At 35.5% G+C, this 19,465-nt stretch overlaps 1 protein-coding gene across 1 annotated transcript in view; it reads left to right on the forward strand.

Annotated features, from left to right (window-relative positions):
• tox (thymocyte selection-associated high mobility group box) overlaps positions 1 to 19,465 on the forward strand; it is a 56,774-nt gene that overhangs the window by 24,896 nt on the left and 12,413 nt on the right. Inside the window, exons 3-6 of the mRNA XM_024273274.2 lie at positions 718 to 828; positions 8,076 to 8,360; positions 17,332 to 17,577; positions 19,135 to 19,359. Coding sequence (XP_024129042.1) covers positions 718 to 828; positions 8,076 to 8,360; positions 17,332 to 17,577; positions 19,135 to 19,359 — 867 coding nt within the window. The remainder of the gene's footprint in view (positions 1 to 717; positions 829 to 8,075; positions 8,361 to 17,331; positions 17,578 to 19,134; positions 19,360 to 19,465) is intronic.

Raw genomic sequence — 19,465 nt, forward strand, 5'->3', positions numbered from 1 at the left:
CAGCTCTTTCAATGGGCTTATTGGGTGATCTCTGATATATTTTGAAGCAGTTGACATTGATATTATTGCAATCATTTTACACAATCTTAATTTGTACAAAAAACTTTTTTAACATGTTTGCTCAAGTACATATTCAATACTCTCACATGCCAAAAATAAACTCAAACTGGGTTTTTAAATTGTGGAAATGACGATTATTTTAAATATTTAATCATTAACATGATTTTTTTTCTGCAGCACAGATTTAGTCTATATTGCTTTTGAGTTCTGCACAGATTTATGACGCTGTTTAGTGTTTTAGTGAGACTTGAGTGCGCAGAAGTATGGTGTTATAAAAAAAGTGTATATGAATTAACTTCCTTTTTTATCACAGCCTGTTTGTGTGTTTGTCTCATGTAAACATTTTCAACCAGAAAGAAAGAAAATGTCTCTTTCTAAATAGCAGTTTGACTGTCGTGCATGACTCTCTCTTTCTGTCGTCAGCTCAGTTGTGTATTCATAAAATCACTATGACATCTTAAAAAGAATGTCAGTTTTATTAGTGTGTGACAAACTGTCTAGTTGAGTTTTTTTTTTCTTTTTACAAAAAATATCTTTGCCTCCTCTTGTTTTGTCCTTGCTACTCTTGGTGGCCTTTTTTTTTATCTGACCTTTGACCTCCCTCATGGCCTCTGGACCCGTTTCAATCTTTGTTTGTCTTTGTGATTCTTCCCACAGTTCCGTGTGCCACAGCCCCCTCACCCTCTCAGCAAGGTGACGCCACCCAACCCACCCTCACAGCACTGGAGGAGGGAAGCACACATGGCCGACATACACCGTCTGCACTGGGTGAATGCGCACACACGCAACAAATGCACAAACAAAGCCAGGCCGGCTCCTCCAACTGCCGTCAAATCAGCCAGCAGCTTCCATGCCACTTTTTCTAGCTTCTTTGTCGCCAAAAAGTCAACTTAAATTGGACTATAGGAATTGTTTCCCACTTTATTATCCAGCAAAATAACATCTTCTGTCAAATTTAAGCATCTAATATATAAATGAAAGTCCAATATAGTCTGTGACTACATTTCAGACCAGTTTCTCCTCTGTAAAAGATTGCATTCTGAGTTACCGAAAACAAGTGTACATCGTAAAGCAGTTGACTTATCATCTTGCCCCCACACCTACAGGTGAAAAGTTAAGGGTGGGGCTTCATTGTGGCTGTGAAAAAACACAGGTTTTAACTTTACAGAGGAAACAGCGATATGAGAACTGCGTAAATTACACTGTCAGATTTTTATACCACTAATAAAAACCAAAAGGTCATTGAACTGCTCTCCCGCACTGAACGGATTAAGAGAAAATTACAATAAAAAGTGAATGACTTGTTTTAAAATAAATCATATTTAGGCACCAATATGTATTGGAGACCAGCCAAAGATTTGATTTTTTGTATAGCTTTCTTTATTTGTAGGTAGGTGTGTTGGATCTATAAATCTGAGATGCTTTCCTGTTTGTAAAACATTAAAACCCTGACAATAGAGGAAATTATTTTGACATAAAAAAAGATGGAGGTCAACATGACTTCATTTTTGCATTTGCATGTATAAAAGTCTGTATTTCTGACAGACACACAGACTGTGAAGGAATGAAACCACAGAAATTGACTGATAAATAACGGTTTCCCCTCCATCAGCTATTGCTGCTCTCACAAAATAATTCATAAGGACATGACATTGAAATGAGTGCAAGTCCTGTTTGCTTCAATTCAGTTTTTCATGGTAAAAACAAAACTTAAAAAAATCAAGTATACAAGGTTGTCAGAAAATAGGAAGATCCTTGTAAAAAATAGATTTATTCAGAGGAATCGTTTAGTAAAATATCCCCTCAAATTGTGGTTTTCACTACGATCCAAGGTTGCAAAAAATGATCCTAACTGCTTCTTGAGGTTAAAATGTGTGCTTGAAATCCAATAGACACAGTTCACAAGCAAAGGACTAAAGCCAGCGTGGACATCACGGCATGATGAGTCAGTATGGCAGCAGAATCAGTGCTTCTACTTTGTGTATTATAATTAAGGGGAGGTTAAGATCTCAAAAATCATTATTAACCTCAAATTCTCTATTCACGTCTGAGATTGGAAAAGCTTTGACCAATCTGAAATATTTTAAACAGAAAAAAGGTTTTCTTAAAATCTAAGAGGCATTTTTTTGGATCTGTTTCTCTAAAAGGATTTACAGATATCAAGAGAACCACCATGTCTATGTCCAAATTCCCTCCCTAACAAGTGAAAACGTTATAGTGCGGGAATACCTAGTGCCCTGGAATTTAAAGGCAAATGAGACACCATGGTTACTTTTTTCTTTTTTAAAACGGGAAATATTTGATTTTCTGACGTAAAAACCTAATAAATACGAACATTTTACAAAGACTATTTATTAATCCACTGTGTTCCGTAGATGAAGACTCAGATAGTTTGTCAAAATAAATTAAAACACAAATCTTTATATGAAAAATCGCCAATCTAGTGAGCATCGATGCACATTAGTTTTTTGCAGAGACTTCTGAGAATTTTCTAGGGCACTGAATTGTAGATTTGGACAGCTCTACAAAAAGCTGAACGCACTATATAGTGTACTATGTACTAAGTAGTGGAGAAATTGGGACTCAACCCTGAGAACAAACTTTGAATAATATTTCTGCCTTTCTATTATTCATAATTATGTTCAAAAGTTACAATAAGAAATTGGCATTCTGCAAGCTCTTTGGACTATTTTGGCATTTACAAAGATTTTTAGGTAATTTTGAAGTTTAGCTAGGGCTGGGCGATAAAACGGTAATTATCGTTATCGCGATATTACCTTTTTTCGATAGTGAAATGAGACTATTGCGATAAACTTTCGTGTTAAATAACACGGGAGAAAACCCCGGAAGAGCCGCGCTTCCTCTTCTTACGGAGCGGCTGATTCTAGGAGCCCAGACTGAGAGCGAGGGGGACGGAGGCCCCGAATGATGACAAAAGGACAAAACAGAAAACACTATTTCAGTAAACCAATAACCAATATATAATCGCAAATACTTTTATTTTTAATGTCAAGGTAACGATGTTTATATATTTTGATTTGGAAACGTCGTCACCGGACCCCCCTCCTCTAAATTTAAAATGGTTCGGTCCGACCGGATTATTCCTCCGCAGCTGTTTGTTACCGACAGATCCACAGAGTGTGAGGGAGAGAAGACACGCTTTAAAATCAGGTGTTTAAACACCTGATTTAGAGGAGAACCTCCATGAAAACAGAAAAAAGGAGACAGTCTGTCTATTGCTGCGGGTCACGTGTCACGCGGGGCTGAAAGAGGAGAGACTGTGCATGCTAGTAACAGCCGCGCGCAGGGGGGCGTGGACTCGATTGTGGCTGTGGAGTTTAGAGTTTGAGGGTTTTGTTAAAATATTAACCAAAATCTTTTGTATAGAGCTTCGAATTAGAATAATTTGTTGTTTTATTGTGTAGCAATAATGAATTTGTTAGTTACATTTGTGCCGTTTATGCTCATTTCTTAATGAGGTGATCTAATAATAGTAAAATAAACTTGTTTTTAACGACTCCTGACATGACACTAAATGAAGAGATCTTATGTGTTTGATCAATCCTCCAACATGTACACATGTCAGATGACTGAGTGAAATGATGATTAAATCTATTATCAGAACTGTTTATTTTAAGATTAAGTTTACATTTTATTATCTTCTGCTGCACAGCAGTACCTATAGTTTATGTTCAGAAGAAATTAGAAAATAATATAAAAATAACTGCAATATATTTGCTGCTTTAGAACAGTGTTTTTAAGACTGAATTTTAATTTGAAAGAAACTTCTATGTGCTGCAGTCAAATTAAAATAAATCAGAAATTCTCTACAGCTTATTGAAAACATACCACCGTTATGGTTTAACTATTGTGTACATTATGTATATGTACAATATTTATTAGAAATATTTAAATGTTCCTCACAGTTAGTTTCAATACTACAGTTAATAAAAAAAATAATGAAAGTTTAATTTGAACTAACTAAGATTTAATGGGGGGGGTCAAAGTTAAGGTATAAAAATCTGAAGTCGTAAATCTCTGCAATAAAAATTACTTTGATTATTTGATTGATATCGTTTTTAATATCGTTATCGCACAAAATGAAAAAAGCGATATCGCAATATGAAAATTCCCATATCGCCCAGCCCTAAGTTTAGCTAATATTTCAGCTACATGCTAGCTGTTTTTAGGCTAATTTGGCATTTAGCTAATATTATAGTCGGCTGTTAGGTTCAGCGTTTTCGCTATCAGCTTCAGTGTTTTTAGCTATCAATTTCAGGCTTTTTAGTCTCTTTTGAGGTTCAGCTAATATTTCAGCTACATGCTAGCTGTTTTCGCTAACCTAAGTTTTTTTTGTTTTTGTTTGGTTTTTTAGGGTAATTTGGCATTTAACAAAAAATTTAACTGGCTATCAGTTTCAGCATTTTCAGCAGCCAAATTCGGCTTACAGCATTCACACTAGCATTATCGCAGGTAATCCCATATATCTAGTTCATAATTAAGTTAGAAAGCTACGGTTTTAAAGTTTTAAAAATTTAGTTTTAGAGTGTTCAATAAATGTTTATCCTGTTCGGCCTGCGACCTAAGGTGTGTTTTGGGTTTTGGCCCCTTGTGCGATTGAGTTCGACACCCCTGGTTTAAACAAAGGAAGGAAGTCGTTCATTTTTCCTAAACATAAAAAATAAATGAATTCATCACATAAACAAATGTGAATTAATTAAATAAATAAAGAAAAGTAAGTAAAATCTGTTTTCTGTTTGGAGCAGGTTTGATCAAATCTAATTTCATGAGCATGAAATACCTTATTATTTACAAATAGATACATTTAATCTAGCTGGATGTGCTTATAGTGGATCACTCACATCCATATGTACATTTCCAGACTGTCTGAAATGTAAAAGAAGTTGTGAGAACTGCATTTGTAATGTGAACACAACATTTGTAAAGAACTTAATCCTGACTACATTAGTCCTTCCAAAAGTCTCCAGAGCAGAAGGAACAGGCTTTTGTACTGACAAGAATGGCAGAGCAGACCGAGAGGGAGAAAGAGGAGTAATTTATGCAGAAGTTGAAGAAATGATAGACTGGGAGAGGGAGGGAGAATGAGAGGCAGTCAGTAAATGGACAACCTGTTTAATTTATGTGGAGTCTGCAGCTCTGTTAGGGAACTTATTGAACTTATTGTTATTTTTTTTTTCCAGAGCATGATAAATATTGCAGTGTAGTATAGAGCTGCAGTCTGATCCCATTGAATTTGACAGACTTGATTATAGAAAAGATTGAACACTTTTTACTCCAGTTTTTAGCGTTCTTTTCTTCTAAATAATGCATTTTAAAAGTACAAATTTGATGTTTAGATTATTTGCAAAAATCTGAACTGTTTGATCTCATTGATGGTGGGTAATTATTTTTAGGGAATGTTCAAAATTTACTGGAAAATTAAAAAAATCTGGTCTTTTAGCTTGTGTTCATACTGCACAAATTTAAGGACAATAAATCTTATTTTTAATAAATCTTTCTGGTTAGGGTTTTGAGGGCCCTAAAGGTGTCATCAACCAAAATAGAGGTTAAAACTCAATCGACACATTCACTCAGAGTCAAACAAACAGCTTTCTTTATATGTTTAATTCAATCAAAGAACATCACTTTATATTTTTCTATATTATTCTCTGGCCAAGAATCACAACAAGTCTCAATGCAAATAATATGTACAGATGAAACCGTAATTATTAAGATGCACGCATGTTGTGTTTCTATAGAATAGATTAACATGCTGGTTTATTCCAGTCAGAACAAAGAAACATCTGTGAGGCTGATGTGTTAACCACCACTCTGCTGCCTCTGCACACAAACACCTCCTTAGATAATGACACAACTCTGAAAGTTATTTTCAATTTATCTGCTATGCCAATATGTGTAAACATTAAAAGTGAACAATATTTGGAGAAAATAATATAGAAATATGAGAGAAATAATAATTTAGTCCTAACCTGTATATTGTTTTTTGCATATGTATTTTTATGTGTTCATATATTACCATATTTTGGAATAAATAAATGGTCAACCATTTTGGACTTAAAAAAGAAGTCTTTCTTTACCTCATCTGGTATTATGACAACTGTTTTGTTGAATTTGACAGCAACAAATAATCAAAACACAAAGGAGACCAAAAAAAATCAATTTGTGGCTGTTTTTTCTTCCTAGTTTCTCCAAAATAAGGTAATTTTAACAACGACTGGATTCATACAATAATTTTTGGTTACTGATACAATTCATTGTTGCTTTTTACTCGTTTGAACGATTCGATTCACTGACCTAAAATTGATCCAAGTCAAATTCAACCATTGTGACTCGGTGATAAATACCTGAAAATACTGAAGAGTGAAGTTGAAGTTTTCCAGATTCCTTGTTTTTATATTATAGTAAAATAAACCTACTATTCCTCAATCCAAACAGCATTTTCCCATATTGACTTATTTCATTTTGAATCGATTCTATAATGGAATTTGTCGAATGGATTAACAACTTGCCTCAGACAGATTGATCTGGTCGTATTGTGTGAATATAAATCATTTAATTGATTAAGTCAGCTGATCATTACAACCCTAATAATTAACAAAAAATACTTTATTTGTAACTGACTGAGGTTTTCATCCATATTATTATTATTAATTTTTAAGCAACAAATATTCACTTAAGTTTCTCAACACAAACAACCCCTCTCCAGAAAATCTCATTTTAAGTAGCCATTCCCTGCTTTAGCTTTGCTCTCAATGAAAAGTCCAGTAAATTTATGAATAAAACTGGCAAATGAAAAAAAGCAAGTTTCTATATTTTCTAAGTTGAAGCTGCAATAATAAGCAAAGGTGGTTTAAAAGTTTCACCAACTTCTCTCCTCAGGTCATTTTCCAATGATGCCATAGTGAGAAAAGCTGCACATTTCTTATTTCACTTTTTCAGTTTCTGTTTCCCTCATTTCTTTTTAAAGTGGTAAAGCTGTTAGCTTGGAACACGGTCAGCCAGTGTGGCTGTAAAAAATACATATTTAAACACCCACAAGATTCAATCCGTAACTCATCACTCAGCTCACATGTCATGCAACTTAGAAGCCAGCGCTTCATGTGAATTTGAGATAGAGCGGAGAAGAGTGAGAAAGAATGAACGAGTCAGAGATGAAAGAGAAATCGAGGATGAGATTAGGCGAGCAAGAGTGCAAAAGAGGGGTGGAAGGAGAAGGATGGTGAGAGATGAAGAGCAAAAGAGGGCGAGATGGAGGGACTGGTGTGGCTAGCCAAGCAGAAAAGGCTGTCAGTCTCTATAAAAGATCTCCTCTGTCAGATTAGTATGAGAAGGCTTCTCTTTCTCGTTTCTCTCCTATGTTTCTCACTCTTCTTTTGCCCGATTTTCTCACTCCATTTCCTTCTTCACGTGTTTCTCCTGCTTTTTTTTTTTTTTTTTGCATGTCAAATTAGCTGTGATGTTTCCTTTGCATTTAGAGATCTGCCAGTGTGTGCTCTTATAGGCGAAATAGGCTTGTTCACCTAAATTACGATATTGTTCAGCTGCTGAATAAGTGAGTATTTGTTCACAAGGCTTTCATTCAAGTCTGGGAATATCATTAGTGATAATTAGTGTGCGATTCAAGCTTAGAGGGAGGAAGAGTGAGTACATGAAAGAAAGTGTAGTTCAGACAGGATTTATCTCCGAGGTAATGATAATGGGCAGTTTTTACAATCTCTACCTTCCATTCACTCTGACAGTAATGTTTCATGACACTTCAGTCTCTTATAGTCCCCTATGCAATTGTTATCGATTTTCTTCAAGTTGTCACTTGGCTAAAGGCATCATTGCCAGTTTATCTAAGCTCTGAGTGTGACTTTGTTCCACGTCAGTAACTCTTCAAAGACTCACTCCAATGAAAATCACGTTTTTAACATTTGTTGGGGATGATGGAAGACATATATGAAGCCCTTTTAAAATAGATCCAAACTAACTGTTTCTGTTTGTCTTTCTAGTCCTACCCTGTGAGTGGGTTGAGCGATGAAGATTTCAACATCCCGCCCATCACCCCGCCCACTTTACCAGACCACATGATGCCCCATCCTGGCCCGCACAGTTCCTCCTCCGGACCGTACAACCCCATGGAGTCCCCCTCCAGGTCCGCTGCACACCACCAGTACCAGCTGCAAAGCATGGACATGCCCGGCATGCCCGCCGGCCAGGACGGCACTTCCATGCTGAACCAGGAGGGCGGCACGTTCAGCCCTGAAGGGGGCCCGATGACCAGCACGCTCTCTGTGGTGAGTGCAGCCGGTCCGGCACAGTTTCTCTGACAAAAGTTAAGATTATTTACATTTACAGACATCCTTGAGGTTAAGAAAAAAAATATTTCTGTTTCTCCACTCCAGATGAGTTTAACTGTTGGTCTTGATTGATTGAAACGTGATTTTGACTGCTGCTCTGTTTTTTTGGTGTTTTGGATGATAGTATTAATTTTATTATAGGGTTTCACTCTTATCACTAATCTGATACTATTCTAAAAATGACACTGCCATTGGTGAGCTTAGCTGGAATAAGGTTTTATTCTAAATTCTAAATTAGGTGTTAAAATTATTTTTATTTGAATAATCTATCATTTAAGGGCTTTATTTATCGAAGAGTAAGTACAGAACAGAACAAAATGCTGTCATATTTATTGGTTTTGTGGTTCTTTCCGTCAGTGGACAGTTTGCTGAACTTAACTACTGCTGCTAAAATCTTTATAAATGTTTTTTAAGATTCAAGATCAACTTTATTTATCCCCACAGGGAAAATCAGTAATCCAAACATTTTTATCCAAACATTCCTAAGTTTTGAACACAACACAACTGAAGCACTAGTAACCCTAATGGCTTCATTTGCAGAGTACTGAAAACTAGCTCTGCTTATTTTATAAACATCATTCAAATCAGTTCCCTGAATGGATTTGGTTGCAACCAAAAAAAAAAAAAAAACCTGTCTTGAATATTCTTTTTTGTTGCGACTCATGCACACAGGAGACCTTTTTTACCACCCTAAAATCTATTATTAAGTTGCTGTTAAAGTCCTCCCACTCCCATATTTTGAGCTATTTTAAAAGTGTTCCCAGTGGTCTTTAATTATGATTATGCTTTTTTTAGGCAATACAACCTGTCATTTTCTAGGACATAGTTTCTGCAGAGTGACAGGAGTTCATTAAAAAATCACCTCTGAGTTGTGGGTGAGACTGTTGCTAACCCCTCACAACCCCAACTTAACACTACCAGTACTTGAAAAATGGCGAGCAATATCGGGGCTATCCATTCGTGCAGTTTAGAGCCAGATGCCAGCTCAATGAAGGAACCAAAGACAGTTTTCTACAAGTGGATGCATCAGAATGGAGCGGACCAGAGATCTTGTGACCTGTAGCTTCTATGTAACGGCTACAAGCTTTTACAAACTTTTTTTGCCATCTGCTCCTGATTTGCAATTATTTAAATAAAGAAATACTCAGAAAGGCAATTTTAAGCTAAATATTATTGATATTTGCCCTCCATCATGAGAAACATGCTCCAATAACATGTTAATAACACCAAAAACACAATTTTTCCCATTGGAGTGATTTGATCTTATGATTTATAAAATAATCTGTCAAAAAATAAAGATATTTTTTCAGTTTTGTGGAGCCATTGTAGTCCCAGTGCTCAGGAAAAGCTGTATTTTAGTTGAACTGCGACCATCTGGAGGCTGTACAGCAGGAAAAATGTCCTGTTTTGTCCTTGGTTGAGGGTCCTGACAGTTCCTGCTCCTCTTAAGCCTTTCAGCTGTTCAAAAAAGATTGAAACTAGCTCACAGTCAAGTTAACTGCCTGCTGCTGAGCTGAATTGGACTCTGAAAAGACACACTTTGGGAAAGACATCCAATTTGTTTTTTGATTAAATGTTTATTGACCTAAGTTATTGGAGGCAAATTGAGAATCTCAGCGAGCTGTTGGATTTGAAGTCACGGTCCACAGGTATACTTTAACTGTATTCTTTCATATTTTATTATTTTGTGTAAGCGTGTGAAATAGGATATTACCCACGGCGGTGTTATTTGAAGGCCGGTCTTAGCCGCCCGTCGAAGTGACATTTTCTTCATATTCTAAATTTTCGTTTCACAGTAAAGTGAAACTGGCGCTTTTACCTGTGACATTCAGCCGTGGCACGCTGTGTCATACAGTACAGAAATGAAAGCTCAGGGAGACCAGTCATTCAAACTGTCGGTTCGCAGCACCTTTCTATGTGTCAGTATCTGTTTCACAGATTGCTCCTGTTTTTATTGAGAACGAAACGGTTTCGCCTCCCACTCCTGATCTTTCAGGTCTTTTGTGTGTATTCTTAACCTCTATATTAAACGTAATATTGAGAATCCAATTGGAAGAAAGAAAAAAAAAAGCTCTTGAATCTTGTGTGACTGTTAAACACCACAACAGATGCTGTTTTTTTTTTAACAGCTTTTAATTAAGCTGCGATGTTTCTGCTCTTAATTAATCTGCTAACAGCGGAACAATGGAGATTCAGCGGCTGAAAGAGAAGCTCCTATTTTTCCCTCTCAGTCCCACTTTTTTCCATCTCTCTCTATTTCTCCGTACCTCACTTTTACACTTTCATACTAACATACATTTACTGCCAGTCCATGAACTATCGTTGCCTAGCAACCGTGACGGGCTCAGCCTAATCGGGTTGGGTATAAAAGGGACCTGAAAGACTCTAGTCAAATTGTGTGCACATAAGTGTGTGTGTGTGTGTTTTATTAATAGCAAGACTATTGAGTTGTAGTTAATATTGAGATGTGGGCTGCTCTCTTTTTTTTTTTTTAATTTGCTCTCTTCTCTGTTTGAACATTCACTTATTAATTTAGACAATTGTGTCCTGCTGTTCTGCTGATCCTGTTCTCGCAATTTAGCCCTAATTTACATGCAAACGTACAGCTTTTTTTCTTTTTAATTTATGTTTTAAATTCACTGCTGCACAAAATGCAAGATAAATATTTCTGCCTGTTTTGTCGTCGTTTAACTTCCCAGCAGCCGTTTGAGAAACGTTTGCATTGGAAAAAGTATGAATAAAGAAAGCAGCACCCTCCAGCAGACATGCAAATATTCATAAAAAACAGGCTTTTGAGTCATTTTAGTATACATAGCAATATTTAAAGTGAGACTGTCCCTTTAATAATAGTTAGACACTCTTCGCAGCATTAAAGCATTACTATTTCCATAAGATGTGAAGGTGCAAAGATACAAGACAGACAAAACATCAACATCAACAAGGATGCACAAAAGAAATTCATATAACGTATTTGCAAAAGCCTGAATGAAATGTATCAATCAAGTAGAACATTTTTCAAAACAGAATATTATTTTTGATCAAAATATTTTTTACATTTTTATTTATTTGATTTGAATTAAAGGATTGGTATTCCTTTGTTGTTATTGTGCTTTTGCATTAAGTGTTTGTCATTTAGACATGTTTAGTTTTTAGAAAATTATTTCAATTACTTCATAATATTTTTTGTCTTTTTCACATTTTTCAGACTATAATAAAACACTTCTGATAGTGAAAACAGCACCTCTAAAAGGATTTAAAGATCTTTAAAAAAAATGTTTTTTTAATCAAATTTCATGGTGTATGTCTATTAGGGATGTCCTGATTTTTTTTGGGTCTAATCCGATTCCTAGTTATTTGATTTTGAGTATCTGCTGATACAGAGTCCTGATCCGATACTTTTGTGAAGAAGAAATGAAGACATTTAATAAACAGATTCAGGTTTTTCTCTGTCTTTATTTAATGAACATTATTTTATCATTTCACACTTAAACAGAGAACTTCTGTGAAGTAACTTTAACAAACAAGTAAAAATAGTGTAACTGTTACCTAAAAAAAAGAACAATTATCTACTAAATGTCAATGATAATTACTCATGTGAGAAAGTTTTGTGACTTTAGCTTTAATAGCTTTAAAACTATTAAACATTTTAACCAAATGTGATTCATATCTTCTTGTAAAATTCTTAGAAACAAAGAACAGCTCGGGTCCTAAGTGGATAAATCACGGAGCTAGCACTTAGCAGTTAACAGCTGCTATGTAGCCGTCTGTCTGTCGGCAGCACATGGAGCTTAGCATAAAAACAATCTTAAATATCTGATACTGATCGGGAGACAGCATTCCATACCGATTCAGTCATCAACCACGTGATAGGGCCCGATTTGTCGATCCTATGATTAGATTGGGACATCCCTTAATTAACACTGATGTTAGTTAAGAAAATCCTTTCTTTTAAACAAGGGAAGCACAAAAACAAAAAATAAATTAATTTTGGATAATTGTTTTTTCTTAGAAAACATATGAGATTGTATGTTTTCACATTCTTACAGAAATTATTATTTTTTCTTGAAATGCTATATCTACAATGTCTGACTAATATTATATAAATACTGAAATTAACTTATTAACAAATTTCCTGTGTTTTTTAATTTGACTCACTTTTACTTATATTGAATCGATTTATTTAAATCATATTTTCCTAAATTAACAACAAAGTTATGACTTGATCAGCTTTAGTAATTATCCAAAAATGTCATAAATAGATGCTATTACTTTTTCTTTTTTAGAACTGTACAGTTTTATGTAGAAACCTGATCACACGTGAACCTGTGAATTCACTTGGTGTAACCAGGTCTCTCCTGAGATGAGTCAGTGATTAGTCAAAAACGAGGGGTTCTCCCATCATCATGATTAGCCAGCCCACCTCCTGGTCTCCTCACAGGGAAAACCCCGCTCGTGTTTTCCTTCACTCGTGCTTCATGGTTAGAGGAGTGTTTAACCACGATAACCTCTTCAAGCCTCTGCTCCCGTGATGTGACCTGGAGTACTCCTGATCGAGTCAGCAGTTCAGAGATGATCTAACCTGAGATTAAAAACCACATTCCTGTAATTAAAAATTAAAATGTCCCTTTGGTTAGTCTGAGCCACACAGCCCGAACAGTCTGATTAATATGGTTTCTTGAAGTATAAGTTTTATGCTGATAATTATGTTCAATTTACTTAAAATATTACAATTATGTTTAAAAAATACATTTTTTTTCTCCTTTTGTTGTTTTTTTTTCTTAATTTTTCATCCCGTCATGGAAAAAATGGAACTCAGATCCGATTGTCAGACAAATGTGTCAAAATGACCTCAGATGATAAGGTTATGACCTTAAAGTGCTTTATTTTTTTGCTTAGTCTGCGTTTTATAAACTCACAGCATCAAACCGCAGATGCAATTCTTCAGCATTTCCACCTGCGTTTACACCAGTCTGAAACTGCTTCCCATGTTCGAGAAATGTCACTCTTGGTTCTGTGTAAATGCCACAGCGGTCTTCAGAAGCTGCTGCCAGTAACCCGGGTCAGGTAACGTGTTCCTGGGGGGGTCCACCACCTCCCAGACCACATCCGCTAATAATCGATGTCTACGAAGAGGAAACTCTCAATAGGCGCTGTCACCAAAGTCCCGTCTTCATATTTGTGTCAAAGTTCCCATACTTTGGTTAACTTTTGTTTTCCTCAGAAGTGGACAGAATGTCTGAGACGATTGACTCACTTCAAGAATACTTGGCAGATTGTAAAGGCAGTTGAACTTTTACACATAAAAGAAACTTTAAAAACAACAAACTAAACCCAAAGTATTGTTGTTTTCCTTAAAGTCCCACTCCAATTAAATTTTTAAAGATGGGTTTAGAATGTTTTTGTAGCATTTTACTTCTGATGGAGGGCACATACAAAGGAAATTAAGCTTAAAATTGCATTTCTGAATATTTTTTTATTCAAATTATTGTTAATCAGGAGCAGAAGCAAAAAAAGCCATTGGAAAAAGATTGGATTTGGGACATAGAAACTTCAATCGGTAGGCCACAAGCTGCCAGCTCCACTCCATTCTGATGCATCTACTAGACTAGACGACTAGTTTGACTCGTGAGTCACAAAAGGTTCTAAAATTTGCTAGAAGGGCCAAACTAGAAGCAGATCTGTGGATAAGTGTGTTTTGGTTATCCACCTCATTAGAGAAAGAAATACCGTGGAAGCTGGACAAAAAAGGCTTTATTTTTGATAGAAACGTAATACATTTATTTTAAAACTGAACATTTTGGAGTTTTTAATTTCAAACTGTGGCTTTTGTTCTCATTTTGGAGCCAATTGCACCAATGAAGTGATGTACCGCAGGTAAAACACAAACTTAGAGAAGTGCTGCACTCGTAGACAGAGACTTTCTGCACCGAGACAAAAGTCCATTTATTTGTAGTGTATCATCTGTAAAAAATGAAAATATTATAATATTTTTTATTTATATTTTTTATAATATTAAAAAAATAAAATAGTTTTTATCCAATTTAAATTTTGGCTTGATGGTTTACTCATCTCAAATTTTTAATTTGATGAAAACCAACTAATTTAAATGCAACAAATATCAGAACTTTTGTTAATTGATCCAATGTTTCACTTTTTTCAGTGTAGACTGTACAGCTCGATAAGCTCCAATATTGGTTGCCATTTTTGTGGCACCATTAATGTTTGGTTGGGATTGTGAGGGGCTGTAAGCTAGTAGTAAAAGTGCAAACAGAGTGATGATGGGAAATAAATGCAGGCTTACTTAACGGTCTTGCCCACAACTTCGAGGTAAATTTCTAATGAACCGCTGAAACTATGTCCTAGATAACGATGCAAGTTTTTTTTAAATTCAGGCTATAAACCTGCACAATCATAACTAAAAGAGCTCTCGGAATGATTTTATAATAGATAAAAAGGATCGGAGTGGGACTTGAAAGTAAAATCTTGATTCCTATGTCTATGTTTTGCATTAAATTTCTGGTATACTTCCCCGACACATAACAGCCAAAGAGCTCATGCACGTTTGAATGGAATATCATTTGCATTGTCTTTTGCATCTTTCCAGGTTTTGACCACGATTAACAGAAACTCTATGTTTAATTGTTGCAGCCAGCTGACAATAAATCATAACCAAACTTTTGTACATGAATAAACTGAATAGAACTGACAGGATTTCTTATTGAGTCACACCAGAATGTTTTGATCCCTCTTTTTTTTCTTTTATGCTCTGAATTCAAAACATGCTTAATAAATAGGGTAATTTTTGACATTTATTGCGCTTTCATGTTTCCTCTGATAAACAGTCATGCTGCAGATGTGACGGTAAAAGTGTGGACAAAGCGTCTGGTGACTTCACATCCTGCCATAAACAACTTTCTGATAAATTATTGAGGCCTTGAAGGACAATAAAAAACATGCGGGCGTTCATTGGGTCTGCACCTGTGGACTCCACGTCTCCTCCAGATATGTAACCACTTCTCCGGAGTGAAGCAAATGGAGTTTAAAAAGCTCTATTGATGTACTTACACATGAGTGGGAAATGGGAATTGATGTTTTAAATGACTTCTGATCCTCTCTACCCTCAGACCTGTATTGCCTGTTGCCACGGTTACTATCAGATTTCATTATAAGTGAATCCAGGGCTGCTGCACAAATTCTGCCGAGCAAAAGCAGGCTCTCTGCCGGGATTGAGTCTGCTACACAAACATGTTATGCACCTTGGTCGCTCCTTCAGTCCAATGCAGCACTGTAGACCGAGCCCTGAATCATTTTTAAGACTATTTGCCAGATAATTCTTAACTAACTTGGTGCACTTACATTTAATTTGTTTAGTTTGTTGCTGCTTCATCAAATCAAGTTCTGCATCCATCCAGGATGTAGTTCTGTTTTGATGGAGAGGACGGTTCCTATTTATCCAGTGGAGTTAGCTAAGCATGCTTTTATTAGACAGCTTCTCAACATTTACTAGTTCTTTTAACATCTTCTTTTGTCTCCACTGACCTCTGATGCTCTCATAAATGCCAGTAAAACGTAATTATATGCTCACTTTGTTCTGCTGTTTGAACCTTAAGAGGCCTTTCCTTCCATATGGTTATTAGATATGCAAGTAATAATAATTATCTGGAGTAGCTGAGCATGAAAATGATGAGGCACACTCATTTTTCCTCCTCATCTAAAGCAGTTTTTCTGTTTGAACGTTGCTACACAGAAAAAACGGGTAAAATGATGAAAAATGTAGATGGGATTTTAATTTTTGAATAATTGTGAGGTTTCTGTGGTGAATTCCTCTTCCTTTAATATGCAGAGAACCTTAATAAAATCTTTTTGTTTCATCTTAAGTATTAAAAAAAGGTTAGTAATGACTTTAAAAACTGCAAAATTAGTATTTTTTTTTATATCAATTCAGGTTGTGATTTTAAAAATGAGTTTTGCTCTTTTGGTGACATATATGGGTTTTATTTGTGTTTGTTCCACTGAGTTAAATCTGCAACAGGTGAAAGTTCCCTGAAGCCTAATTTCGTAAAAATAGGTGTTTTAATTATTTTGCTATCATATGACACAAACTTTAATCTTGAAACAACTGAAACAATTGATTCAAAAATTAAACTAAAAAAAAGACTCAATTCATTAAAAGATTGTTTTAGAATGTAACTGTAATAAAAAAAGATGATAATAAGAATTGAGGAACTAAAACCACAAATTGAGTTGTAGATGTCATTGATCACCCTGTGGGGAAATTCATTACATACATCAAGATGCAAAGAAAGGAAAAAATAATGTGCAAAAAAAATTCATGGTAAAAACAAATTAGGAAAAAAAATATTCTACTTTTGAAAATCTCATTTTGTGAAGAATATAACCCCAAAAGTGGCTATAAACCTGGAGTCTTGACAACGAGAAGAAAAAAAAAGGCAAAGCGATCTAAAAACTGAAAACAACTGAAAGATGAAAACTAAGAAAGTGAACCTCAAACAAAGTCTCACAGCTGCAGAGAGAGCGCTAGCTGTTCCAGGAACACCTCAGCCCCGTTTCATGTTTTCTGCAGCTACTTCAGCCTTTTGCTTGTTGCTGTTTCAGAGCCATGCACCTCATCTGAATGTGTGGAAAGTTCTGGTTTTTAATAAATCAAAGTAAGTGCAGCTTATTGAACAGAAGGCCATTCTGAAATAGTTCACATAAGATGAAAGTCCTCACTGAATTGATTCTAGCACACACAGTCGACAGAGTATGAAACTAATTATGCGTAATTTGGGTTCTTCATGCTGCTCTTAAAAGGAAAAAAAATAGCAGATTCAACAGATTGAAATGTGCTGCAGATAAATATAGATCTAATTGTTCTCTGTCATTATCTCTTGCTTCCTTTGTTCAGATGCAGCAGATGGTGAACTCAGATACTCGCTTTACCAGCAGCCAGCAGCCAATTGAAGCCGCACTTGGACCCAGGAGCCAATCAGGCATGAGCCAACAAAACCATTTGTCCACAATCAACCAACCCCAACTGGGGATAAATGGAAACTCCGCTACCCACAATTCCCCTTCTCCTCCTGGAAGTAAATCTGCCACCCCATCTCCCCCGAGTTCAGCCCACGAGGACGACAACGACGACGGACTCCGGGTAAAACGAGAACAGAAACATCACTGTGTCACGCTCTTCTGGGGTGTGAGATGTGTTACGGACATTTTCGTTCAGTCTGGGGAGAGTTTTTTAATGTTTCGTGTCAGCCCCGATTTTTCCAGCCCGTTCACTGTTAGCTGCCACGCACCGAAAAGCAAACACATTCTGTGGAAATGAAACCATCACTGCTGAATAATATTTACTAACTGAGCAGTAGGTGCAAAAAAATAAAACCGCTTTTTCAAAGGTGGAAAATTAAAAAAAAACAACACATCAGAACAACGGTTTTCCATTAGTGCAAAATATTAGCAAACTGATTATTTCCACTCGAAAATTATAGCAGAGGTTATGACGCTAAGAGGCAAAACTACAGCTGTAGAGATTAAGACAACGGAAAAATAACATAATGGGGGAAAAAACGCTTTAATCTGCTTCGGAGGAATTTGAAAAAAAAAGTTAATATATTCACAAACAACTGCTTCAACTGAGTAGCATCAAATCACTTCATATTTATATATATATATATATATATATATATATATATATATATATATATATATATATATAAGTTTCTGTCTTATTTTGTCAAGATGGTGTCAGTCAGTTTTGACCAAACTTTCCCCTAAAAGTTACGCATAAACTTTATAAATATAAATGTTTTGTTCAAAACTTTTAAAGTTTTATTTTGTGAGTGGTTTCCTTCTGCGTAGCATCTTTTCATTCTTTTTTTTCTAAATCTGTCTATTTCCTGCTGCTTTTTTTAGGTTATGACTTTTGTGGTTATGAATTTCAGTTTTCATTTTTAACAGTAGATAAAAAGTAGGTTTCTTTTTATTTTTTTTTACTATTTTTAAATATTGAATAAAATATTTTGAATGGAGTGCAGAATTTCACAGGGATTGTATCACTTACTTAAGCTATCTAAAGTAGCTGATGTATTAAATGATCACATATTATTTCTGATCTTATTCATTTACTTTTTATATTTTCAAATTATTTTTTTAATAATTCTAAAATATTTTATTTTTCTAGATAATAATAAATGATGTTTAGGGGAAATAAAAGCAGCTACCTTTTAAAGACACTGATTTTGGTTCATCTCCAAAGTTGTTAAAATAAATGATTAATTAGTTATAAATTATGTTTGAAGTGAAATAATTTTTTAGGGAAAGATACAATAAACTTAGTTGTGTAAATTTAATTTTTGAAATCTTAAGACTTTTAATTAATTTCTGGGTAAATGATACTAAACTTAAGAAACTGATGCTGATACTTGTATAAAATGCCCTTCCTTCTGTTAACTGTAATGACACACCAGCTTTCACTATTTCTTTTGCTTAATAGAGACTTAATTCAAACAAATGTGTACATTGGTTGTAGAGTTTCTACTCAGGCGTCTGCCTGTTCCATCATGATTCATTTCTAACCAGTAGAATCCTACACATGTTTCACTTTATGATTGTTTCTTGACTAGATTTATTAATTTGATTCGTTCGACATGCTTTATGGTCCATCTCCATCATCAACACTCATGCTTGTGTTTCCCCGTTTTAACAGGGTGAGAAGCGGCCAGCCGCTGTGGACATCTCAAAGAAACCCAAGACTCCAAAAAAGAAGAAGCGAAAGGACCCCAATGAGCCAGTGAAGCCAGTGTCAGCCTACGCCTTGTTCTTCAGGGACACGCAGGCCAACATCAAAGCTCAGAACCCCAACGCCACCTTCGGGGAGGTGTCAAAGATCGTGGCCTCCATGTGGGACGGACTGGGAGAAGAACAGAAACAGGTACATCCTCCAAACTTTGATGAAAGTTTATTTTCTGAAGATGCTAAAAAAAAAACAACAACTGACTTTTCACTTATTTCTCCTGCATTCTACTCAAAATCTGATC

This window comes from Oryzias melastigma, linkage group LG17, assembly GCF_002922805.2.
Source record: "Oryzias melastigma strain HK-1 linkage group LG17, ASM292280v2, whole genome shotgun sequence".
NCBI classification, from domain to species: domain Eukaryota; kingdom Metazoa; phylum Chordata; class Actinopteri; order Beloniformes; family Adrianichthyidae; genus Oryzias; species Oryzias melastigma.